The sequence below is a fragment of the Solea solea genome, chromosome 3, assembly GCF_958295425.1.
Source record: "Solea solea chromosome 3, fSolSol10.1, whole genome shotgun sequence".
Taxonomy (NCBI): Eukaryota; Metazoa; Chordata; class Actinopteri; order Pleuronectiformes; family Soleidae; genus Solea; species Solea solea.
In genome coordinates, this window is record NC_081136.1 from 14,685,038 (window position 1) to 14,712,999 (window position 27,962).

The 27,962-nt window shown below is 37.2% G+C and overlaps 1 protein-coding gene across 4 annotated transcripts; it reads right to left on the minus strand.

Moving 5' to 3' along the window:
- elavl2 (ELAV like neuron-specific RNA binding protein 2) lies at positions 1-27,403 on the minus strand. 4 transcript variants are annotated; one of them, XM_058625468.1, is made up of 8 exons: positions 26,966-27,403; positions 16,923-17,013; positions 15,114-15,357; positions 11,085-11,188; positions 6,129-6,282; positions 5,074-5,260; positions 4,438-4,476; positions 1-2,643 (listed from the first exon to the last, which is right to left on the minus strand). In XM_058625468.1, the coding sequence occupies exons 2-8, from the start codon at positions 16,992-16,994 to the stop codon at positions 2,313-2,315; spliced, it is 1,131 nt and encodes a 376-aa protein (XP_058481451.1). In that variant the 5' UTR covers positions 16,995-17,013; positions 26,966-27,403; the 3' UTR covers positions 1-2,312. The 4 variants fall into 4 exon arrangements, with proteins under 4 accessions (XP_058481451.1, XP_058481450.1, XP_058481448.1 ...); XM_058625467.1 differs by having other exon boundaries at positions 5,035-5,260; positions 15,114-15,354; positions 26,966-27,402; XM_058625465.1 differs by having other exon boundaries at positions 5,035-5,260; positions 26,966-27,397.
- Between the last annotated feature and the right edge of the window lie 559 nt (positions 27,404-27,962).

Consider the following 27,962-nt stretch of genomic DNA (forward strand, 5'->3'; position numbering starts at 1 on the left):
TGCATTGCCCTTCAACTTATTTATTGATGTACTGAACATGGGAAAAATCCAAAGTATTCAAACACAAAGTAAAGAACATGTACATCCTTTTAAATACTCAAAGAGATATTCTATTCCAAAAATGCTGAGAACCAAGTCAGACTATACAACTTCAAATAAATTATCATTCTCATATTAAGAATTGAAATAAGAGTGGTCAGGGGTGGGAGTGAACAGTTTTTCATGTCAGACCTATCAGCACAATTTGTCAAGACCAAATCATCAAGAAGTAGTATTTATGAAAAGAAAAAGATAAATTCTGACAGGTCAGGCATGAAAAACGTCATCAACCCCACAGCAGCAAGTATCACAACTCATCTAGACTTAAAGTTTAACTTTTACAAGTAACACAAAGAAGGAATAGATAAACAAGAAAAAGCAGTTGCAAAGATAATTAGATAATGCATAGCACACTGCTCATTTGAGGGGAAGCATGACTGGTATTGGTTTAAATAACAAGCAGGATGCAGGTGCAGTATTCAGTGCATCCAAGGCTCCACTGGCCCACATTTGTTTGTTCAAGATGAGTCAGATGAACTCCTGCAACCAATTTAGCTGTTAATTGAACTGCTTCACTGACCTTCCCCCAAAGTGAATAAAGCAATATACACCTTTTTACGATTTTAAAGACAGGTTATATGCATTACGTTTATATATACGAGTATGAAAAAAAAAGAAGAAAAAAGAAAAATCAAATTGTTCAAAACTGTGGTTTATATCCATTCTTTACCACATAAATATATATCTATAATGTTTATATATAAAAAACCCAAAAACAAATGTTTATAGTTTCTTAATACTTTTTTTTTTTTTTACGAAGCAAGACTATCTACAGACTAAACAACCAACAAATTTGATGCACTGTAAATGTTAGTCCATGGGAGAACAAAAAACGTCAACCTAAGGGAAACCGAAATCTTAAATATCCAAAATAAAAATACCTTACATACTACAGAAAAGGAAAAAAAAAGTTCTATTAATATCACATTTTCCAATGAAGTCCAAACTTGAACTAAAAGAAGTCTGCCAAATATTCAACATAAAAAAGGACTTATTTACACAGCTCAAAGCTCAGGAGTAATCCCTTCTTTTATCCACAATAGTTTGTCTGCTGCCTTCATTGGCTTGTCCTCATTCTGTCATACAAAGTATGTAAAAACTCTTATTGGTCAATATTAAGACAAAATCAGTCTAATGATACATCGTAGGTACACCACTCAACACCATGTGCTCCATTTGAAGAGAATCCTTTAGGAAGAACTGATTATTATCCCCCATTTACCTTTAACGACAGCTCCACTTGATAATTTTGCATGCACTTTTTTGCGAATAAACCTTAGTACTTTTGTCTGTTTCCAAATCAAATCGGAAAGCGAGATGCTAGCTGCAAGCTAACATCCAGGATGACGGGGGACCCCACAGATGATTTTACAGATGAAACCAGCACTGCCATTGATTCTATAATCTAAAGATAATACAAAGATCTCAAAATGTATCTTTTACATCATAAATCTCTCCAGAAATTTCAACCACTGCAAACTTTCTTGTAAAGTTCAAAAGCTCACAAGGTGTCATATGAAGATATTTCTCAAAGTATCCAAGTCAAAATATTTTGTTCCAGGTCCAGTAAAAAGTTTCTCCAAATTTTTCTTTTTATAAAAATAGATGCTTTTTAAACCCACATCAAAGAGGTTCTTAGCTCTTTGGCAAGGTACTGCTTTAAGAATTTTTTTTTTGTCTTTTATCCGTTAAGTTTACAATAAGCAACATTATGCAGCCAACCGATAATCAACTCATATTACAATGAACGGAATACTTGCAAAATCAACGAAACCGCAAATAGATCAAAATAAGTACTTGCTAACCACTGAAGGCAGAACGCACCTAAGGCGAACCAGGACACAAAAATACAAAGAAAATCACTACACATAACTTTACAAGACCAACTGTTTCAAAGCAGGTGAGCAACAAAATGACAAAACCTATCATAACATTTTAGAAGGTCCATCTATAAAGACAGCAAGAGAAGTCAACATCACAGGCAGAGACCTGCTGTATTTTTTCCTGTTTTAAAGTATATTGAGAAGATTCAAAGCGTAGCAATAAAACAAAAGAACAAAACAAATATCACATTGTTGGACGCTAAATATTGTTTTTCTTCTTAACACTGATTTACAAAGCTGTTGTTACTAATGTAGAAAGTTACGGTTGACACGCTTCCATTTTCTTTTTCCATTTTCTGTGGAGTTTTCTAGAAACAATCGCAGTGGGTATTAGGCTTTGTGTGTTTTGTTGGTTTTGAATGAGACCTGCAGCACTCTGTCTCCGAGGCGATATCCATTCAAGCTGGCGATGGCCACGGCTGCTTCATCATAGTTAGTCATGGTGACAAAACCAAATCCTTTGCACTTGTTTGTGTTGAAGTCACGGATAACTTTGACGTTTGTGACGGCACCAAATGGCCCAAACATCTGCCAGAGGATGCTTTCATCTGCATCTGGAGCCAGGTTGTAGACAAAGATACACCAGCCAGTGCCTGCGTGTCCTGGGATGTTGATGCCAGCCAAGCTGGTCACCCCATCTATGGCCATGGGAGAGAACCTGCTGTGAAATACAAAAAAAACAACACTTTAACAAAACTGGCAATTTTAGAAAACTAGAAATGGTGCCTACAAAACTAACTGAATCCTACAAGTCTACAAAGGGTTTTACTTCATTCAAAGCATCAACAACCTCTAACTGCAGACATATTTTCATATATCATAAAATTAAATAAAATACTTTAAGCAGAGTCTTCATGCAGCTTAAATCAAGATGCAAACATTTCAATATGACAGAGGTAGAAATAAGTAATGAAGGTTTCAACATATCTTGTGACCACTTTTGTACATCAACAAGTCACTGCTGTTAATAACATAACACAAGCACATATTTGAGCTCATTGTGTGTTCATAAAGACAAGAAAACAGTCATTAGTTTCCAAGTTAGAGTTTGTGCCAGGACTTGACTGAATGGCACACAAATGTCCTGGCCTTTGAGTTTTGTTTCTTCAAACTGCAAAACCACATTTACCAAAGTGCATGGAAAGCCTATGAATTATTGCAGCAGGTGTCGCATAAGATTAGCTGCTCCAGTTGGCCTCTGAGGGAACATCGACCATGACAGGTGTGCTCCCAGCATCAAGGACCCACAGAGAGCCAACGAGCAGAGCAGAAACAAATCACTCGTCTATTGTTGCTAGCCATCGGCCTTTGAGCTTTCAGGGGACAGGACTTCAATCATACCTGCAGAAGCTATTCTTATAAACTGAACTTTGACAAAGTGGGACCTCGGTGAATCCTGTAAGACGTCTGACGCAACTAAGTTTAAAATGGGACAGGGCTGTCCATAATAGATCAAGGTAAGAGTATGCAATAGCAAGAAAAAGATGGTAAAATTCTGTCTTTTGTTATTTAGCAAGACATGTTGTGACAATGTGTTGAGATTAAAGCACTTTATTGCATCACTATCTGTCACTAACCTTATTTTAACGAGAAAGGAATAAATAATTACCGCTGTGCTGATAGGGATGTTTGACGCAAATTATTGCACGTTTTACTTCACAACGGTAAAAATGTGTGAGAGACATACAGTGAAGGAACATCATCGTCAAGAACACTAATATACATGACTGCTTTTCACAACATGCACCAGAATTAATAAATGTAATAGTCAACCAGTGAGATACTATTCCATGTACAATATATCCACACTAATCCATAAGGTCCAAGGTATAAGTGATGGCCTTAAGTATTTTAAAATGTGCAGTTTATAATTACGGCATGAACAGTTTCACCGTCTACTTGAATCGAATATTCTCAAATCAATCTTGGTATTCATAAACTAATCATCACAGGTCAAAGGGACACCCACCACGAGTCTCTTCTTTGAAGCATGTTTGGCTCTATTCCTTCCTTTCTACACATAGCACTGACAAATGTAAATAAAGTTGATCTGCTTTTAAAACAAATAGTCTGACTCACCCACAAAACTGAATTATTGACAATTATTTGCAAGCGAGTGATGTGTGTGGATGCGCTGATCCAATACCGACTGTTAAAAGCCGACAATTACATTTTGATACAATGTATTTTACAAAGTTGAAAAGCAATATTTAAGTGAAACCTGAAACCTTCAAAGACAGACCTCAGTTCCAGTGACGTTTGTTTTAATTATTAAACATTTATATTTGTAAGGAGTATTGTTGAACCAGTGCATCCTCACTAATGTGTATATGTACACACAATGCAATGTACTATTTTTCAGTGCTCAGGCTAAGCCATATCCCATCAGCTCTCATGTTAGGTTTGAATTTCCCTCATTTCAATTAGGATCTATAAAACCTAGAGTTCAATTTACCTTTTAACTCCATATGCCATGTTCAGCAGATTGTCCAACCTAACAAATAACACAAAAATACAACAGATGTAAATAAATTATAACATAAATCACGTTTTTATGAGATAGATGGTATGCATTTAACATGAAAGAGTAATAAATTTTTCCGCTCAAGATTTTGTTCTTATTAAATTTAATGGATCAGAAAAGAGAAAGATAAGCTGAAAACAGTTTTGACAAACTTTCGTTTTAACTTCATAAGTAGTTATTTTAGGTCAATCACTTAAGAGCAGACTATTATTAGTTTCCACATGTAAACCTGGTAACTAGACTGTCACAGACCATTCACTGAATAATGAATATTGCTCATCTCATTTGCATGTATGTGTCTCATATGCCTACATCTGCAACAGGAGGAACACAGCAAAGTTGGAAACATGGATATGTGGATGAATAATTCTGAGTATTGATGAATCTCCAAAACAGATTATTTTCACAATATTGCTGTGTGACAATTTAGAAGCATATTTTAAAAACTCCAGGAGGGTCTACTTGACATCCCTAGCAGTATTTATTAAATAGGGTTGGCTCTAATTTTTTTTGATGTGCCCCTTTTACCTGAAGCGTTGTGCCTGCTGTGCGAGGGGTCCTGGGTACCTTCGATTGGGTGACTGATAGAGCTGGGACAGCAGAGCCTGGCTGGTCTTCTGGCTTGGGTTATTCGCAAACTTGACTGTAATGGGTTCAGTGGCTCCAGGTGGCTTCTGACAGTTCAGACCCTTGATGGCCTCCTCAGCCTCAACTCGCCGGTCAAAACGGATGAAGCCAACTCCTCTGGAAACACCTGAGTGGAGCCAATGTTGTCAGGATTAGTTTTATCTCTAATCATGTTGTTTGCTGTACAGCAAACACTTTACAATTATAGTGACATTCACATTTTAAAAAAAAAACTTTTTCACACAACCGAAAAATTGCATTTTTGATTTTTCCACTTCAAATTCATTAAATGGACTTACAAACATCAAAATAACCAGTTTAGTGAAAATACCAAAACACAGAGCAACACAGTAGCATAGATCCAAAAGAAGGAAGAAATAAATAAATGAATACCAGGAGCACAAGAAAAGATAGTACAGAATATACAATGTGAGAAATAAGCAAGTGATTTCTTTTTTAAATTGAACACCAGTACAAAGCTTTCATGGAATGGGCATTTGTGAGAAACAGGGAGAAATGCACAGATGTCCCAACACACCATGAAGAGGTGAAAAGAAAAATAAATAATTTATTCATCACTGTAAAACCAACAGCTAACCTAATAGGATTATATTAAAACCTGCAAATTTATATTTAAGAATGGTAACTTACAATCTAATATTAGTCACTAAACCATCGATTTACACAAAACAGGTATTATGAGCCATTAAAAATATTCTTTTCATTTGTTTTTTTACCCTTTTTTTCACAACTTCCGTCATGAATAATGTAAAACTGAAATGCATCCTATTCAAATTACTGGTTTCATGTTTGAGAAATAAAGGCAAAGACTTCATAATGAATGCCTGACAAACTTTGTTTCAGCAGCACTTTTTCAGAGAGAGAACGAACAGGAAAGCTCCCAGTGAAAGATTGTTTCACAAAAAGGTTCGGCTTCTACATGATGGTTGAGAGGTGGAAACTTAGAACTGCAACAGCTGTCATGTCGTACTCACCAGTCACCTGGTCCACCAGAATGCGTGAGGTAATGATGCGTCCATACTGAGAGAAGAGCTGCTCCAGTTCTTTCTGAGTCATGGTCTTTGGCAAGCCACTGACGTACAAATTAGCATCTCTGATGGAGGCCGAACTCGGACGAGCGTAGGAAACCTACAGACAGAGACAATTCCTATGATCACTGTTAAAAAAAAAAAAGTTGCTTTCTAAAAAATAGAAGTTCACATCAATTATTCACTTTGTTGTTGGATTCTGTTAATCAATGCAGAAATGCCATTTGTCAAGTTGTAGTACAGGCATGAGGATGGCTGTATACAGTATTATACAGCAGATTATATTCATGCATTGCCAATAGTGACAATTAAAATTCATTCTTGTTGGTACAATTTACTTGCTCTTCTAAAAAGCTGTATAACGATTTAGAAAGACAACTGTCTGTGACATCAATGGGGCCCTACTATTTCCGCGCTCCCACATGAAATCTTGTAGAATGCGTTATGATTTATCTGAAGTTTTACTTTTTCTGAGAAGTTGGAACGGGTTACCGAGACACGGGACGTTTATGCATGTGGCACCAGCGCAGCTTCCCGTCACGACAATGCCTAAGCAGCCATTTGAAACAAACATACCCTTTGTTAAAAGGTGACAATTTGTCATTTGCACGTTTTAGAAGTTTTCTTACTCCAACACAGGCATCAGCAGTGCTTGCTAATGAGCTGACCATTTGACAAACTCTGAATTTTTTTTTTCTGAAGTTATATATTTCAGACATTCAGCACATCATAAAATAGTGCAATGTTGTGTTGCATAAATAAGTTTTCCTGGTAAAATAGGTGTAAAATATTAAAAAACTGAATTCGGAAACATCTGATCACTCTGCTCAAAAGGATAAATTATAACTGGGTTGATCTTGAGGGAGCAAATGCTGACAAATGTTTAACAGCTTGTCATGTAGCATGAATAATGCTGTCATGAATAATGGATGTCACGAATGTCCAAATCCTTGATTTGATTTTCGATTTTAAGGCTACAATTTGATTCTCAATCTTTTTTTCCACTTCTAGTGCAGATGGCTGCCATTTTTAGACTTGTCTAGTTTAGTCTAGGATGATTAGTTTTATGTCATAATAATTAATTCAATTGTCTACACTGCATTCCAAATTATGCAAATGATATTGTAGGGCTGTAATCAACCAAAGAAATTCATGGTCGACTGAAGCCCTGAAATTTCGAACCAAAATTGACTAGTCGAGGGGGGGAGCCGACGGCTCTGAAAGTGGTTTGCATCACGTGCATCTGCGCAATATCCTAGCACATGATTTCTGAAAATATACTATACTATACTACGTTGATATCAATGCGATATCAACTGCTGAGGAATATTTAGATTATTTGTCCTTGCACAGAGCGAGACTGAACAGAGGAGCTCAGCTTTGCGGCTGAGACAAATAGATCGCTGCCGTTGTTGCGGGCGAGTGCGCCTGCAGTTATAAAACCAATCAATGATTATTAGACTAAAACATTGAAATATACCAATTCTGGTATGATCATGTACTCAAAACGGACAGAGCAAAAATAAAAACTTGCTCTGCTCCAAATGATTACGCACAACAGAGTTTCAAAACATTTTATAGGTTGTAACTTAAAATGGTCATTTGTTGAATTTGCAGCATTAGGATGTAATATTACTGAAAACAAAAGCCATTTCAATCAAAAACTTCTCAACAGGTCAAGTTACATTTTAACATAGGACCCCTTATTCTATAGCTTTTTTTTATTCTATAGTTTCACAATTCTTGCATCCATTGAACTTGAAAAAATTGAAAAGTTTTTGCTTGACTTTCTTTGCAGGATGTCAGAATAGCCTCCCAGAAATCCTGTTAGGATGTGAACTCAAAGATCTTTTCCTTGATGATCCCCATAGGCTTGCAGTTATGCATAAACCTTCTATTCAGCCACCCCTAACCAATGCTCACAAGCAGAAACGGCTGCATTGGGCACAGAAACACATGAAGACTAATTTCCAAACAGTCTTGTCCACTGATGAGTGCCGTACAATCCTGGATGATCCAAATGGATGGAGTAGTGGATGGTTGCCACCGTGTCCTAACAAGAACGTCAGCAAGGAGGTGGCAGAGTCATGTTTTGTTGCTGGAATCATGGAGAACTGGTCAGCCCCATTAGGGTCACTGAAGGTTTCTGACTGACCATTTTCTTCCATTGTACAAAAAGAAGACCCGCGCTTTCTGTAACAAAATCATCTTCATGCATGACAATTTACCATCTTATGCTGCGAGGAATACCTCTGCATCATTGGCTGCTATGGGCATAAGAGGAGAGAGAAACTGATGGTGTGGCCCCCATCCTCCCCTGACCTCAACCCTATTAAAAACCCCTGGTGGTACCTCAAGCAAAAGATCTATGAGGGTGGGAGGCAGTTCACATCCAAACAGCAGCTCTGGGAGGCTAACCTGACATCCTGCAAAGAAATTCAAGCAGAAACTCTCCAAAAACTCACTGGATGCAAGAATTGTGAAGCTATCAAATAAGGAGTCCTATTTTAAAATGTAACTTGAACTGTTAAGATGTTTTTGATTGAAATAGCTTTTGTTTTCAGTAAATATGACCTAATTCATCAAATGACCACTTTCAGTTCTTAACTGCTTTTAAACTCTGTTGTGCGTAATAATTTGGAACAGTGCATTTCAAGTTTTTGGTTGATGACTTAAATTATGTTGACTGTCATTTGCATCGGCTATTTAGACTATTTTGTGTTAACGGAGTTGTTTTCGCAGTGACGTCCTTATGATATCAGCATGCGGAGATGTCCGGTGCTATGCTATAGCTGCATAACATACACCGTTCTAGTTGTTGACAAAACTCACGGGAAACAAAATATTTTCACACCAGTGATTTCAGAGAAGCAAGAGGGGGTTCAACTTTGGTGAATGCGTCACCCAAATCAGCAGCTGCCATTGTTACCATTAGTTGGCACCAGATTTGGGTTAGCGGGGGGAGGTAACATGTAGTCTTGCTACAATGGCTATAACCACAACACTATTTTCCTCTTCTGGCACGCTTGCATGACATCCCACTGGGGGCATAAAAAAATCCTCGATTCCACTTTCGCTTCCGAAGGTAAAGATAGTGACATTCTTCGATCAATATTCAATTTACAATTGAGATCGTAACCCCTCTAATAAATATGGGGCACAAAGCGAAAGCAAAACTAAATGTTTGTTTCATGTGCTGTTGCAGATTTACTGTAAAGTGAAATTTGTCCCACAGCATGTCTAGCCACTTTTTGATTGTTTTATAAAAAAGGTAGTGCACAGTAATAATTTGTTCACTGCATGGTCTGTCTCCCTGTGTTTCCCCAGTGAAGCGAGAATTACTCATCAGTTTACTGGACAGTTACTATCAGTGTGTTCTTACTTTTTCTGTCCAAATTTGGACTCATGACAGAGATGGATGTACCATCATTAAAAAAACAACATATATATGCATTTAACATTTCTTCAAAATACTATAGACAGCAGTGGTGCTGTCTACCCCGTCTTACTACATCAGACATTTGGAGGGCTCACAGCACCAGACTACATACACATGCAACTTAGCTCTTATATACTACAAACACATCTCAACTTAGCTCATATATACAGCAAAGTAATAATAAACAGACCAGATATTCATCAAGGTTCTGTGGATCAATACATCATTACATCCCTGAGCAGTCATAAATTCTATTTTGAGTGCACCACACTCAACGACATTTATACAACACGCAGGAAGTGAGAAAGCCCAAATTGAACATGTAAAAATGGACTGAGGGTGGTTTTGTGGAGGCCTAAGTGAAAATTAGAGAGGGAGTGGAAAAAAAAAGTCTAGTCGCTGCAGATCTTTGTGAATCCACCCAATTAACCTACATATTGCCACAGCTATTTAATTACAGTGTTAAAGGCATTAAACAGTTTTATCCATAGTCCCTCTTTGCAATCTCATGCAACAGATTGCATGAAAAAAAAGTCAATCACTTTAATTAAAGAATTCTTGTGCTCTCAGATCGATATCAGATCGACCCCCATCTTAAAAATCACCACCTCCTGAAGGGAAGGACTACAAATGACTAGTCAATTCTCTCCTGACTTTTCAACCCAACCTTTCTCCCAATCACACCTTCAGACTTCATTTGGTATTTATATTTGCAAAGTGTATTCCTCACTGAGGTTTATTTGCACTTCTGATAGAGCAGCTCGATAAATTTGGATGTGTGATTTACACAAACAAGTCCCAATGTTATACTTTCACAGGTAACTAAGAAAGAGAGGCAAATAAAAAGTTGTGTTCAATGTCTAATTCCCCAAAATGGTATTGTATTGATGGATCATAAGCAATATATCTCCCTCCATTCATATTTAAATGCAAAATACAGAAATTGTGGAGAACAAGTTTGGTGCTATTCAAGAATATTCCATCTCAAAATGTGCTTTTGTACTTAGCATTTTCTCCATTACCCTGTGTCCAGTGTGAAAAGGCTTTTGGTGACAAAGACCTTTGTGAAATAATATATCTAATCTGCCTCTACCATCCACAAATTCCATTGCACTATTTGAAGCAAATTAGTTTCTCCACGAGCACACCGTGTGCTACATTGCCTGATGAATGCTAATGGCAGCCACCTTCCTGTAAAAGGCATACAGCAGTGCTACAGCACATGCAACCATAGAAACAGTTCTGCTCTACTTGAGGCCGAGGCGAAGCTGCTTGTGCCCAGATTAACAATAGGCTCCCTTTCCACCCTACAGTTCTCCAGCCTCATTATGCCTCAACTACAACTAAATATAAAAGGCATTTCTGTATTGTTTAACATATTTCTGTTAATTCAGTATGAGCGTATTTGATGAGGTTGTTTGGAGAAGAAATATCTTATATAAATATACATTCCAATATCTTACCTTGATGGTTTTGGTCTGAAGTCTCAAGCCATTTAAAGTATTGATGGCTTTTTCTGCATCCTTCGGGTCCACATAATTTACAAATCCATAGCCTAGGCTCTGACCTGCAATTACAGGAACAGAAAACATATCTGATTACACATATGGACTAAAACGAGATTTCTGTATACTGATGAATGATGGCAATCCAGTTTTCTTAATAAAAAATAAATAAAACAAATTCCTGCAATACTAGAAAAAAATCTCAATTTTTTTTTAACAGTTCACCAACTCATTTCCAACAGACGACTAATCTGCTTTACAACCTTTAGTAAAGTCTCAAACCAACTGTTATATTAAAAATGACAGGGTTTTTCTCTTCTTTCACAGCAACTCATCTGAGACAGCACAGTAGCCGAGGTGCAATGTGTTCCTCCCTCTCTACAGTTTATCTCTAAAATGTACAATAGATTGACACCCACTCTTTATGTGCACAGAGGCAATTCAATTTCCACCACCCACACTGCTGGGTCTCTATGCAATTCTACTGCCGGTCAAGTTCACCAACTCAAGCAGCTTGAGAATATTAATACATTAAGCAACTTGAATTTCATCAACAGCCTTCTGTATAAGACAAGACGAAGGGAGCATTTGCTTTTGTTAAACCATCACATTTCAGCATAGAAATCAACCAGACAAATAGGCGTTTGTGATTGGAAATCCACAAGTCCATACAGTCATATTCATATCAGGTTAGTTGTTGCTTTACATAGACTAAACATTTTTTTAAATTGTGATAGGAATTTTTTTTTTTTTTTACTGTATTAAAATTAAAGTACATTGGTGTATTGTTTGTGAGAATATGCATCATTAATTGTCAATATTGGTTCCAACATTTCTGTTGCATTAGCTTTTGCTATATATATATATATATATATATATATATATATATATATATATATATATATATATATATATATATATATGTGGAAACTTAATGCATTATACAAGCTTTATCCATCTCCCCAATATGAGGCACTGCTCTTTTGAGCTGTTCAACTGTGATTAAAAGAGGTTCATAAACTTAATTTCACCCTACATATCGGGGACTGTTATAGCCCAGAGAAAAATGCCAAGCCTTTGAAATAAGCTGTGAAATGACACTTTTACTTAAGCCTGGCGGGCAGACTGTCTGTTCTACTATGTGGGCACACTACACCCTTATTGTTATGTCTTCCTATAGAACATCTAATATCTTCTACACCCACTGTTACAGCTGGGGGCTCTAAACATGTTCCTATAACAAACAACTTTCAGCTGTCTTTTAAGGAGTAGTGGCAGCATGCTGTGATGCTCTTTCAGACAACTGCTGCACCCAGCCTCTAGTGAAAAGAGTAGTGCTGCTCATACTTGGAGGAAAATGACACAAAGACTAAGCTGCTGCAGCAGAAGCCAACAGCCAAGCTCACCAACAACACACAAGAACATTTAAAGCAAAGAGGAAGCAGGCATTTCTCTGGTGAATATTTAGCATTTGATGTAGCACTGGTACACATATTTAGGCTGTCTTAAATCCATTGCCATAGGGCTAAGAAAGAGACAAAAGCAAGAAGGTCTTAAGGGGACGGGGTTTTATGTATTGCTCAAAGTGAAATCCTTGGAAAATTAGAAGGCTTTGAATAACATGAAGGTTAATTTTCCTCCAACTGATTCTGAAGTCCATTTTTCCAGTCCCACTTCAGGCTTTTATTAGTTTAACTGGATTGAAAAAAAAATCTTTACAGCTTATTTTATGACAGCATGCTGGTGAGATCTCAATCCATTCTGCAATGTGGACTGCACAAACATACCCACCTTTTTTGGCTTGGTTTTAGGATTAAAAAGCAATTTTAAACCCTTAAATATGAACACATGATCACAAAACTGAAAGTATAATTGTAAAAACAGGCTGAATACATTTAAGTAATGACTAGTGCACTATATGTGAATCAAGTGGTTCTGATCAGTTATTTTGGCTGTTAAGTTTTAGTCAAACACAAGGACAGTTCATACAATTAAGAAAATTGCCTATTATGGATCTTATTTGAAAATACATATATTACCAGCTGGAAATGCAAGAACTCAATGTTTATAGCTGGCTATCTTTAAATGAACATAATAAAAACCCATTACTCTGTATCACATCACGACTGGTGTTAAACAGACTGAACAGACGACAGACTCCATTAACAACACACTGTTTCACTTAAAGTCATTCCTAATCCAATAGAGGCTCCCATTTTGAAAAACAGACAATTATAATCTTTTATTTTTTTTTTAAATTGATAATATTGATAATGTCAGGTTTTCATAAATGAGTACTTCCCATAATTGACATATACAATTAACACAACTGCAAAACATGGACATGTCCACATATTTGAACAGTTGCACTTGAAATTGTCTTGCGTCATTTCATGGCTACATATGATGCAGAGTCACAGTATCACAAAAGATATCTACAGAGAAGAAACACTCCAAGGAAATTCCCCTGCCATGGGACAAATAATTTTCTTATCTCAGACAAAAAAATGTTAGTGCAATCAATGATTTTTTTGTAGCTTTTAAAAATGCTAGTTTTGAAAAGTAATTTCATTATTAAACATTCGAAGGTCACTCATTAAAAAAAAATCTTAATAGTTAGACTTGAATACATTTTTAGATCAGATTGAACTTTAAGAGTGTATCTTAATGTGTGACCACATGGAGCAGAAAGCAGAAGGATAATTGGCTGTGTTAACTAAAAATGACAGAAAAACAAACTGAATTAGGCTAAATGAAAATGTTTTTCAGTTTGGCCTCAACAAACGCATGCATGGCTAACCCACAATAAATCTTATTTTAGGGATCCAAAATGCCTTTCATCTACAACATGAACCAGACCGATTGGATGTACGCGTTTCCTTTTCCTGACAAATTATCTTTTAAATACCAGCCATGTCTATTAGTAACACAAAGGCAACACCATAGGACAGAATTTAATTAATTTATTTATTTTGTATAATCAAACTTGAATAATTTTTTTCTATTAGATTCTGATTTAGAGCATTTTTTACAGTGCTTTATAATGCTTGAAATATTGATTATTCATATTTAATATTTTTAATAAGTATGGTTAACTGCACTTCTGTGTTCATTAAGGTGACTACCTCAGAATAAAAATAATCCATAATGATCACCTTTTTCACCTCATACCTCTTAAAAGCTCTGTGCCCTCCTCATTTCAGTGGAAAGACATGTTCAGTCAACTATGGCTGAAAAAAAATCCCAAAAGCCACAAGACCATTGGACTGAGTTATGAGAAGCAGATGGACAGTCTACACAACCTTGACCAAAACAGCCAGCAGTAAAAATCCAGCAGCCTCAGCCATAATCATGTCACAGGTCCTCTCAGTGGGTCTCTCTGCCAACTGCAAATGCATTCCTCCCATCAAAACAACCTAAAATCAACTGCAAATCATCTACCTGCTCAGATATAAACAAATGCAATGGTGCAATTCAAGTCCCTTGACATTTCTGTAGTGAATGAACAAATAAAATTCCACCTTTGTATCCCCTGAGCCTGGTGTTTAGCTAATGCCATTTTGCATGTGGAACTAGTATCATCCAACATATTAAAACAGCATACAGTGCATAGTATTTAAATGAGTCACTCTTGCTGCTTGGTAGATTTTTATAATGGCTACTATGTGCCTGATATTCTCCATAATAAGATGCTGGCCCCTGCATTTATTAGTTCCATTATTTATGATGCCAGATGTCATATATACAAGGAGGAAACCACATACTATGCATGCATAAACCAAAAAAGTTGTACTATACAGTAATGCTAGTTGGGCCCCACTGATACATTATTTGGACATATTGTTGACATTAATAAGAAAATGTTTTGAATTCATTCCTTTCAGCTTACATTTAATTAGTTTTACTAAAAAATAAATTTTAATTTTGCACATAGCATCTGTTGGACCCAAGCACAAACCAGGAATGAAAAATAATCAAATGTGTTACCTGTTATTTTGTCTCGAACTAGTTTACAGGACTCAATTTCTCCGATGCTCCCAAACAAGCTCTTCAGCTCCTCCTGGGTCATGTTCTGAGGCAGATAGTTGACTATCAAGTTAGTTTTACTGTCCTCTATGCTCCCTGACTCTACAGGTGAGGAGCAGTTGTTTGAGATTGTGGAAGGGCCGTTGCTCGTGTTGTTGCAAGATTGCCCATTGGACAGCTGTGTTTCCATGGCAGCAATTACCTGCTAAAGAAACAGAAAAAAAAAACCTTCATGCCAAAAACAAACAAAAATACATGCAATCATAGTAAACCACAAAATACCAGTTAAAAGAGGACACTCTTCACTCATTAAACAATTTTACTGAAATATTTCGTAGTCATTTTTTGTCAAATAATTACACAGGATTGTGACGGCACTTAAAATAAAAGAAACATGGCACTTCCTCTCAAAATAATGCCTCAAGCATGTTAATGCACCCCAGTAAAACTAATACTATTGGTCATCATACTTATTGCAATATAACTAGCTCGTATCTATTGATATCGCTAATCACTGATCATGTGCTTGGCTATGTGATGTGCCGTTGCCTCAGTTATGTCTTTGTTACTTTAAATTTTTTATCACACAGCACTGTTGCGGAGTACCTCAACAGGGTGGTCTGCGTATCTCCATACAAAGTGTGTAATGGTGCGAGCGACGAAGATGATAGAATAAGTTTGTTGGAGGGTATGGTCCTTCTTGCATAATTTGCGGACGACATTGTCGGACTTAAAGTAACCAAAAAACTGCCATGCTGACAAGGTGTCCTTTTTTCCTCATCTCCTCGCTATTGTTGTGAGTGAGACAAAGGGAAAAGGAACCAAACATGACTGTTCAGTGACTGGCTGTTTGACTGCCACTCCAGAGGCTTTGGCCACTCTACAGGTTGTAAGCGGAAACAAACCTGCTTCGTCTATTTTTCTAGTTCTTCGTTTTTTGTTGTTGTTTTTTTAACAAAGTTGAGTGACTTTATCTAACATCCTATTGAACGTTTTTCCTACTGATATTACAGAAGTGTCCATCGCGATATGTACCGTTATCGTATTATCGCTCAGCCCTATGACATGTCTAAACATAGATGTTGAATAAAGCAACCAAAGTTAAAAAGATTTCATTCCCCACTATGATCTAGATATGCAAATCCTACAGCAGAACCAAATCTAAAAAGCCATCAGTTCACTAACACTGGACAGTAGAGATGCACCAGAAATTCGGCCACCGAAACGCATTGGCCGAAAATGGCCAAAAAAGGCATTTTTGGTTTTCGGCCTAAATACCTAACACCGAAACGGGACAGCACCTATTAAATGCTGGAAAGTCTCTGCGCAAAAGCAAAACTTTGCTGCATACAGCGCAGATTATGAACTCCCCGTGACAATTTTAATTTTGGTGCATCCCTACTGGACAGCAGTGAGCAGCAAATTAATATATGAAGAGTCATCCTTTGTTGTGCAGAGAGCAAGTAATTTCCATCACACAAGCATGCATATTAGACTTGGGGACAATCACACTTTGTTTAAATTTGTACACAGGTGCCATTACATCATAACTTTAAATGATAAATATATCAGTAGCACACAGGTTTAGACCATACCAATAGAATCAAACATTTATGACTTGAAACTTTTCATAAACAAAATCCAAAGCGTGAGAATTCTAAATTTATCATGTGATCAATTAAGATGGAAAGTGAAAATACGACAGAGATGACATGAAACAAAAAGCAGGCCTTCTGGCCATAGGATTTCAAAAAGGGAAGTGCCACAGACCCCAGTCCAAGGCTCAGGCGCCCACGAACCACTTCTAAGCAGAGAAGCCACATCGCACAGTCTGACTGCCATGTTAGTTTGGAGTTGCCGTCTGAAAATGTGGACACAAAAAGTACTTCATGTTAGATCAACAATATCAAAAGCAACAGTCAGCGGGGATCGCATGTTATTGTTGGGAAAGAGGAGGCTATATTTTGGACAGCCGTCCATGCAAAAGGCTGTTTTACTTAATCACAATTCATCTTCAATAAGGAGCAGACCAAAGAATTGTACAGTTCAGTCATGAGATATACCTGGCCACACATCAGGCACAACAAGCATGAGGAATAGCAATCACTAAGATAGATGGTGTGCTGCACAAAGATTCTCACTGAAATTGGAAAGCGCAAATCAATTGCTCACTGCTCAGCAACACAGCTGATGTGCTCAGGTTTCGCTGACATATCCTGCATTTGTTAAACCAATCTATAGCACACAACACACGCACAAAAAATTTTCAAGTTTCAAGTTTAGTTCAAGTTTAGTTTATACCAGTTACATTACAAATTTGCATTAGTGTTCAATTGAGGACATCTTTTTTACATTTATGAATTAGTATCATGTTTGTTGCATGTTGCATGACAAATGCAAACAGATTTTCTCAACACAAGCACAGGAAAATCCTGCAGTTGTCAGATGGACAAGTATAACTCAATAAATCTGATCAATATTTCTTAGTGGAGAGCATCTCCAACCACAGCCACTGGTACAGTGTTTCACTATGGAAGTGGATAAGGCATCAGTTAAAAAGCATTACCCTAAAAGTTTCCCTTTTTTTTTTTGATCCTTGCAATACTTTTTTGCAATACTTTTTTATTAGCCGGAGCAAATCTGCAGAAAAAGCTTGGTATCACATTCAGATCAGAGTGTTGGACATCCACTCTTATTCAATTAGAAAACTAGATCATAAAGGCCAAATGTTTTTAATCTAATCTCAAATAATTCAGTCTTAAGGACAGAAATTCCAACATTTGCCCTTTTAATCAGATCCACAGCAAAGTTTGTTGGGTTTGGGCGACTTTCTTAGCAACATTACAGCTAACAAACCAACCAAAAGACAGACATTTGTAAAAACATAACCTCTCTGGCAGAGGCAATAATTATAACCTAGCTTATCCAAGTGTGAAAAACTGGAGGTGTACTGTGAGTGTGTGTGATTACAGTACACTGTGATAGCTTGACTAAAAATGACAATGTACTTAACAGTGTTACTTGTGCGATGTTTAGAAACATTTCTATTCTAAAAATATCAGCATACATCTCAGTATACAGATAACACCATTTTAGTTGACTGAATAAACATGTTTATGCCAGTGTCAGAAATAATGAAGGAAGAAAATAGTTGTATAATTGTATAAGCATTGCCTTATAAAAGATAATGTATTGTATACATTGTGGCAGAATATTTGTTAAGCCATACGAACACACACTAAAACCTTTGAAATATGAAAAATAAATTACTGAAAAAACAATTAGATAAATGCCAGAGAATCCTATTAAGGCAGCACATTTTCTCTAGTTTCAGTGATCAGATGTAGACTAGAGCTCAATATGACACCATTATCAAGCTAGTAACATGTTATGTGCTTTTTTGAACATGAAATAAATGGATTGATCACTTTTATTTAACCCTCTATTTTATACAGACTCCACTGTCGTGACAGAAGCACTGAAGATTGAAAGTGCACTTTGGATGAGTCAGCTGTGTTTGAGAAGCTGTGTCCCAGTACTGAAGTCTGCAAGAACATCCTCACAACAGTGCATTCTCAGCTAAAATATGCAACCTCCTGGGTCACACACACAATATGCTCACCCAAGTGTTTTCTGCAGCAGTTTAGATGTCATGTGTAAAACAGCCTAACGCACAGACAATGTGTATATGAAAATACACTATACAGTTCATTTCACATTTTGCCTTACTGACAAATTGTGATTACTGACTGACTTGTTCCATGTTTGGGGGAGTGATATAACAACTTGACTACCAAAAGTGGACATCTGTGCTTTTGACCTTTACAATTAAAAATAAGGGGCATTAATTAAATAAGTTAATTTGTTTTACTTCTAAATTGTTTTCAGTGTTTAAACTACAAATGCATGTCATTTGATGTCCTACACAAGATACAAAATCCAGGCAAAAAATGCAAACTATAGCCAATAGCTACAAACCACATGACCCATTGCCACATACAATTTTCATTTGGGAAAAAAAAATAACCTCAGTAGAGCATTTAATGTCACTTTAAGAATGAATAGGATTAATGCAGTTTTGTTCAAATGTTCAAGCCACAAACAGGGTATCCCACTGGAATATGTAGTGACAAGCTCAATGCCATCTATTCTAATGCCACATTCATATACACGCAACACATATTTTTACATTTATTAGACTACTGACAAAGAGAATTGGGACTTAAAAAATATCTTTGTTGTTCTAAACCAGAGAAGGATGACGGAAACAAAACTGGATGAACAATATTGATCAGTAAAGTCACAACAATTTAAAATGTTAAGGAAAAAATAAATAATTTTGAGTGAATTTTAATGAACAAAGACATGACTCGGCATCAGTCCCTCCTGCCGTCCTCCCTGTGCTACTGTGATTCACTGTCTGTAGCTACAACTGATGGTGGAAACTAGGTTTACAGGAATAAAATAACAATTTAGACTGAAAATAGCTTTCATTTTATCCTCTCCATAATGCTTTGTATAAAACTGAGATTTGTCATAATGTGGGTTGACTTAATTGACATTTTGCTTATGACAACACTCACATTAATGTGTACAACAATAATCAACACTGGTTAACAACTTCACCTGCTTCACTGTATGTGTGTGGAGAAACACCCTCACCCAAGAAAAGAGAGCAGAGAACAAGTGCAAAGAGGATAAAACAAGGCCTCATACTAAATATATGACGTCATATCTCAAACTAGAATTATAAAATTGTGCAAATGTATAAACATGACCGCAAATGATAGCGGTGCGTAGGTCAACAGATTCTCTTTTTACTACTAACAGAAAAAACATTATTTATGGCTGCATATCAAAGGAAGGAAAACAATGAGTTCATATTGGTCTAAAATTTGACACTAAAAGAAAATTATATTCATAACCAAAGTATGAGTGAATTGTTCTTTATTGGAGTAAACTATCAATTATCCTTTTGTCAAAACTCAAACCAAAATTAACTGTAGCTGGTCCTTTGACACGAAATATACTGCACAAGGATGGGATTTTGAAATGCACAGGGTTAACAAATCCTCCTGCTGCTCTTTCCATCTCTTACTTTGTGACTTCAAAATGTCAGTACTGCTTTCACATTTCAACTTTCTACCTGTGTTGTTAATGTGACAGAAGACGCAGGTAAATTTAATATTAAGACAAAAATAAATACATTTTAGAAAAACCAGGCCACAATCTGAAAAGAGCAGAGGCTGCTTCTCCACAAGCAGCCTCATTCACATGTACAGTAAAAGAAAAAGAAAAAGGCCAACACAGAACATATTGTTGAAGAAAATGACTTAACTTCAATCTCTTTCATATGTTTCACCTGTTATTCCAAGTGTAAAGCACAAACATTGGCTATTTTCCTGTTTGAGATAGTGCCACAAGAAATGATATCATTAGACAAACACTTGGAAGAGAAAGCTTGGCAAAACACCTCTCCCCAAAAAATTCAGTCAAGCCTTTCTTACACTGTGTGCAGTGCAGGTATTGCAGAGCATCTTGTTCACCGAGAGGCCCTGCCTCCGTTTTCATCAGAAAGTTCTTTTTTTTTTTTTTTTTTTCAATCATTGCCAACCATCCACCTACACAATTTTACCCCACTGAGCAGGGCGCCTTTTAGGACTAATTTAAGTGTAGTGTTTACTTATTGGTACGATTTCACAGCATTCTCACAAGGGGGAGAAAAACCATCTGAATACAGCGTTACTATGAAGAGAATACAGTGATTCCCAATTCAACACTAGTCTCTACACACACACGCAGGGTTATGAGTTACAATATGCAAACAGTAGTGGAAAATGGAGATGCATAACTAATGGAACAGTCATTTCTTAAATGCAAGTGTTCCACTCGAATACTAAGCCTTAGCCATGTCCTTCACTCTCTAAAGCTGTCATACTGGCTCTATTTTTGTAGCTTACCAATTGTGTTAATTAATTACATGGGAATATGACTGAGTGGGAGTTTGGAAGCATGATTTCACAGCTGAGCAAACTCTTGACTGAAGTACAGCTGTCAATCCACTGATATGAAATCAATTAGTCTGACAATTGCGTATCATTTTCGCAGGTCAAATGCGTGAATTATCGATACATTGTCAACCAAAAGCAAATATATGTTTTTAGGCAAAAACATTCCCAGTGTCTCCACACAAAAAAAAAATACTTTATAACTGTTGTATGGACAAAGCTAACATTTTTCATCATTTTCTGTTTCATAGACCTAAATTGAAGTAACCAATTTAACATACAGGGTATAGCTGAAACAATGAATCGATTACTAAATTAATGGACAACTATTTTGATAAATCGATTCTGAAGCTTTTTTTATGATTAAAGCATGATTTTCCGATCGTCTGTTTCTGATAGTATCTCAACTGTAGTGTGACGTAACCAGAGGTTTCATGGTGTATGGGCTTAAAGACCCCTCAATTTAATTCTATATTCAAAAACAATCCACAACTCAACTTCCCAGAACACCCGTCAGAATGACTGACAAAGTTTGTCCACTCTCCCCAGGTATTATCAATGAACAACAACTAAATCCTATGCTTATACACACTTTACCAACATAAGAAACACAATATCAGCATGCCAGTGTCTTAGCTCCTGTAAGCAGCGCTAGTGTGTTTAACAGCAGAGCATCTTGCTTTGGACCAAACTTTCAGGTGGGGCTGAGTGATACGGTCAAAAAGATTATGATCAAAGACTAATATTGATAAATATCGGCAAAGGACTGAACTGAAAAGGTTTGTTATCATTTGTTTCTTTGTTGCTTTTGGGATATCGAAACCATTTCTATACAACTGACATGGAGTACCCCCAACTCTTGTAAATCGTCAGTTTTAATGTAATCTTCATTATCTTCCAAAACTATTGCTTTCTTTGCACTTGGCTCCACTTTTGCTCGTTTCTGCTCTTTTATCTTTTCTATCTTCACCTTCTTCCCAGACAACTTAAGACAAAAAATGCTCACAAAAGTAGTGGGTGTATCCTGCTTGCAATCCAAAAAGACAGAGTCCAACTGAGGTTTGTGCATCTTTCAGTAAAATATTATTAAAATTACCCACAAAAGGAATACAAACATTTCAGCTTACACATGGTTACACTTTTGCCCCCATTCTCAAATAAAACACATCAGCTCACAAACATTTCAAGTAATACTGAATAGACCAGTATGTTTTACACTGGTTGCTGAGCCCCCTGGTATAAATTAATTTCAAGTATTATATAAAACAATACTGTATGGACCATTTCTTCCCCAAAAAAATTAATGGGATCAAAACTATAGCTATAATGCAAGCCCTGTAAGGACCACAGAGGAAATGCAGTAGAATAAAATAAAAAGCACACAATTCCCCAAGGGGAAAAGCAATTTACAAATTGGACTCACTATGAAAATCCTTTAACTTGAACCTGATGTTACATCACTGCTTATTTTTGTGACACCACTATAAAGTGAGGTGGCAAGAAGCTCTGCTACGAACTTCTCAGAGAACCAAACCTGACCAAGGTGTGACAAACTGCAGGGAAAAACCTCCAGTGCGCACACACTGACATACACGGCATGTCCTTGAAAGCTAAAAGCCCACAAGAGTTTGAAATTGCTATAATCCAAGCTATAAAAACAGATGTGTCTATTCAACTCACACACAGACACAAGAGCCGGAGGCTACAGCATTGCTTGTGCAGTATATTTGGTGTCATGCTGGAAAAGGTCTGATCACCTGTACATAAACAAAAAAAAAATGTGTAAGGTGATGACAGCCATGTGGTGCAAAAAAGTTCATGTGAAGTTAGACATGAAAAGGATTTAGTATTTCCCCTTGCATTTCACAAACATGCACTTTTTAATTAAATGCTAAAAAGTGACACAATTTAAAGCATTCTGGGCAGCCTTCCTCCAAACTGGAGAAATTCTTCTCAAAACCAGTACTTTGGGAAAAGGAAGTAATCCAACAACGTTCTATGTACTCCACAGTTCACCTTCAACAAAATTCTGTTGAGCGGTTTGTATTGCTCAAGAGACTGCAACACATGTTCAGACAAATGTAACGATACTGAAATTCACAAATAAATGTTTACTAATTAAAAGAATGACTTGCAATGGAATCTACTTTCGAGTAAAACAAAAGGTCATTAAATCTGAATCATTTGGCAAGCAAGGCCCAAAGACTTAATTCTGGTTCAGACATTCATAAGGTAGATTTTAGTGTGTAGATCAAATCAAAGTATTTAATAAAACTATTTTGACAGTACAAGGCATATTTACACTCTGTTTCCATCTTTGAACTGAATACCAACAGAGTCAAACATCACATTAACATATAACATCCATCACACCACACCCATGTATATAAAAGTGGTGATCCATTAGGGCCTCGAGTGATGCAGTGACAGGGTTCAGGCACACTGCAATGCTGCCTCCTGTGATGACTGACGCATGCAGAGGGAGGGCCACCCTGTGGCCAACATAAATTAAAGACCAAGAGAAAACAGTCTTGTGTATGTACAATCCACAAGCACTGAAAATGGGGGAGGTGAATGGGGGCCCCACAAAGAGAAGAAAAGGCGATGGGCATTTAGGATGACAAAAGGGACAAAATTGTGTCTGTTATTCCAGCTACAGCCACCCACTGTACACTAACCCAGTTCTGACAGCAGCACATATTGCTGTATACAGCTATGTGGCCTTTGGAAGTTCGCTCACTGACTGCATTTTAGTCACTCTGTCAGCAGCCTTTATTTAGAAAGGCAAACGTGGAGGCTCAATAATACATACAGACAACCGCTCTTATCTCTTGTCCCTCTCAGGAGCACAGAGGCTACGCCAGTTGTGGATGTTGGAAGAACACAGAAGAAAAATGCCTAAAAGGAGCTATTTATTAATAGAAACAGGAACATGTGGGTATCTAAAGCTGTACTTGTGATAACATTTGCAATGACACTTATTTGAACCAAGATCTCTTGCTTTCTGAACCTGAAGAGTAAGATTAATAAAAAACACATTGGTGTGGTTTAATTTTTTAAAAAAAAATGCTCTTTTGGAATAGAAAGTAGTATCTATAGTCATGGCACCAGCACCAAACTACGCTATTTCTACTGTTAATATTTCATAAGCCTTAAACATTTTGTCAAATAGTTTCATAAAACAACCACATTCCACATACTAACAGACAGCATTATATTATATAAGGAATATCAGAAACCTCCACTCCTCAAATCCTCTAAAACAACCTCATTCCCTTTTGCTGGGCTGCCCTCCCCCGATACCCATAGGACCAGAGATGTCCTGCTTTTTGGCAATCTCCCTTACACTAATCGCTGAGTCTTTTAGCTGCTGGCTAGATCTTATCACAATTTACCAAGTGAACTTTATACACAATAGGAGTCAACTATCAGTCAGATGTCAGTGGTTTTTACACATTCACCTTGCCCATACACTCACTACAAAGCTAAAAAAAAAAACAATAACTAAAATATAAATGCCTTTGTTTATACCCAATAACTGGTTATTTTACCTGCAGTCACAAAGACCTGCAATACATCATTGACATTAGACTTAGACTAACTTCACTCATTAGACAGGAAATAAAGTTTTATATAAGACATTTAAAATGACTTGGACACAATGTGGAAAAGAAGTAGGGATACATTCACAGCCCACAATTCCTAGTGCTTTTGCAATAAAAAAATAGTGGATATAATAATTCAATATAAAAAGGTACACGTGCTTCATATATATATATATATATATATATATATATATATATATAAATAAATAAATAAATAAAAGTGGAATAATCTCCTTAGATAAAGCGGTAGACGAATGAATTTCACATAAAATCTAGTAATATTCTACTTTTGATATAGGAATAGAGTACTTCCTTAAAAGACCAAAATGTCTACTTATTAACTTTTAAACTAAGAGTGTCAAATTATTAGTTACACTTACTCTTAAATACATTATACATATACATACATTAACACAGAAATGCGTGGTTTGGTCTAGTTTAATTAGTAAATGAATGGCACCTGCTGCTGCTGGCCGTGACCTGTGCAATAGACCAAATGCGACACAAACTGCTCTTGAACAAAACTACATTACAAAATAAATTCCCTGTGAATGTATGGCGTTTTTAAAACACGTTTAACATTTTTAATATGCCTATATCTTTAGGTTACGCCAGCAAGCCATTTCATTCACGACAGCTGAAAATCCCGCAGTCCACCTGCACCATATCAAACACACTTTGTGCTGCTAATTGGTGTAGCTAACTAGTGTACCCATGATTGTGCGCTGGCTCAAATGTTGTTTTAACATCATATTTGGCACAGTCGTGAAATGTGGACTGGTAAAATTTCAAAATGTCGACCGAGGATCTGAAAGCACCAGGTCCGACAATTGAGCGAGTGTGCACTGCCATTTGGCCTTGCTAGCTACCGTAACTCATCACATGGCGATTTGCCGTCTCCATTTTCGGCACAGTTAATTGCAACAGTTAATATCTCTGCCACCGTCACTATGTAAGGTCTTACCTGAAGTGTTGAATCGTCGCTGCGGATATTTATTGAGGTTGAGTCTATAGACATCAAACTTTCGGTCGCAGTCTATGCGCGGTGGAATAAGGGGCGGTGGCGGGAACGCAGCTGCCCTAAGTAAACTAATCAGACCCTCATCCAATCAGCGACGACAACGTAGGTATCCCGGAAATTAAACATAAAGTCACTGATTTGCTGCAGGTGTACTACAGTTTCGTGCTTCCTGACCAGACTGCAAATAATGAGACATTGAAATAACTTAAACCGAGGCCCCTAAAGCTTTATCAGGAGGCTTCACAGGTCACAGTGGTATCAGAGATGAAAACCAGTAAAACATACAGTTAATCTGATCTACTATGACTATATGACTGTACATGTGTAGGCATTGCAAATTCAACTTGAAAACCTGGGCTACATTAGTGTGTATTTAACATTTATAAAGATATTAAAAAGAAAGGGGAGGGTTGGCTAAATCTATTTTTTCTTCCTTTTTTGAAGTGTAACTTAGACTTAATTTGCATTTTAGACGTGCATGTAAATTCAGAAATAAGACACAAATATGCACATGAGAGGTATCATTCTGCAACTACCCACTTAGTGGCTGCACTTAACCTATATAGCATTTTTCCCCTTTATAGTTGGATTTTCAGTTCGAATCAGGTAGGGGGGAAAGGCAACCTCTATGTTTAACTGTCTTTTACATTTGTTTACATGTTTAAATCCTAAATAAATTGCAAGTTTTTATAAAAAGGCACAAATAAATATGGGTAATTTGCTAAATACAGCTGTCATTTCAACTGCTAATGTTAAAAACTACACGTTAAACAGCGTCAAAAGTCCTCAATGTATGAAATGTATTTTACTTGATATAAAAAAAATAAAATAAACGACTACTATGCGGATCCCACGTTTCAGCTCTGTGCCAAGGCCCCGTGTCTCTACACACTGGAGCAATAAAAGCGTCCGTCCATGTCTGAGACCTCGGCAGGTTCTGAAATGTGAACATGTGCGGAACCATTCTTATCATATCGGGTAAATGCATGATATACCAAGGCACCGCAATACATAGTCGAAAACCCAGGCGTCAGTGGAGACATACATGCAGCACGGTGACTTTCCTGTCGCACTCACATGCAATAATAAAACATCCTGAGACTGTACAGTGAATGCATCATTTGTCCTTTACAGTGAATATTTCAGGTGAATGAGCAAATGTGTAAAAAAATATCTTACCGTTTCTATAAATGAAAGTTAAGGACGTCCTTAGGGCAAACAATCTCTGAATCAAACACCTGGCCAATAGCGTGTAAAATGATGAATTCCGCTCTCTCTTTAGTTAAAACTTGGAAACATAAAAGCCAACACAAACAAGATAAAATGAGGAAATTAAATATTTATTAAATCAAAACACAGAAATGATTTCCTTTTCAGCAGATGCATGAAACATAAGGGAGAAAATAACAGAAGAAAGAAAAGGAATCAAATAATTAAAAAAAAGCCGGCTTCTGCCTGTCTCGCTCTTCACAGGTGCGCCACACAAATACGCGACATCACTAAGTGGAAACCAAAGCGAAGAGGAGGTTGCCTTTAAAAGGAAGATAGTCCTGCCGGCGAATATATAGAGCCGTATCACAGCGTGCCTATACCTCTCCGCTTCCTCCGTTTCATCCATTCAACCTACACACAGCACGCACTGGACGCGGAAGTATACCTAGAGTAGCTCCATCCAGCGCTGGTGCACACTGATGCTCTTCAACACTATTGGCTCTAACGTGCTGTCCTCCTTGGTCTGCACCGTCTTTCCAAACCACAAGATGCCATTCGTCCTCGCCCCAGTCACTCAAAGCGACCGAGCCTTCCTCTTAAATATGGCTTTTGAAGTCAAACATTGCTTCGCAGAGGCATGCACGCAGCAGCAGGCGGGAATTACACCACGGCTCGAGGGGATTTCGCATGTGTCCCCACCACCCCATCTCTCTCTTTCCAATGTGTTTCCTACCACACTGCCACTGCCTGCAAGAAAAGGTGAAAGTGACCATTTTAAAGTGGTTTAGTGCTGCTTTAGGAGTCGATGCTTTCTCCAAGAGGAGGCGATGCTCCTCTCCAGCTCTCGCATGAGGCAATAAAACAACTCCGACACCGCACATACCCGTCATCAACCCCTTTTCTTTGCTTTTTGCCACATCATACCTCCATCCACTGCGTGAGACATTTCATTTCAGCACTCTCA

Coding starts and splice junctions, on each gene's coding strand:
- elavl2 (XM_058625465.1), bottom strand. CDS start 16,994: ATGGCAGTCAGACTGTGCGATGTGGCTTCTCTGCTTAGAAGTGGTTCG. Junction 15,358..16,922: donor CGCCTGAGCCTTGGACTGGG/GTCTGTGGCACT, acceptor CTGTTTCTTTAG/CAGGTAATTGCTGCCATGGA. Junction 6,283..11,084: donor TTCAGACCAAAACCATCAAG/GTAAGATATTGG, acceptor CTCTGTCTGTAG/GTTTCCTACGCTCGTCCGAG.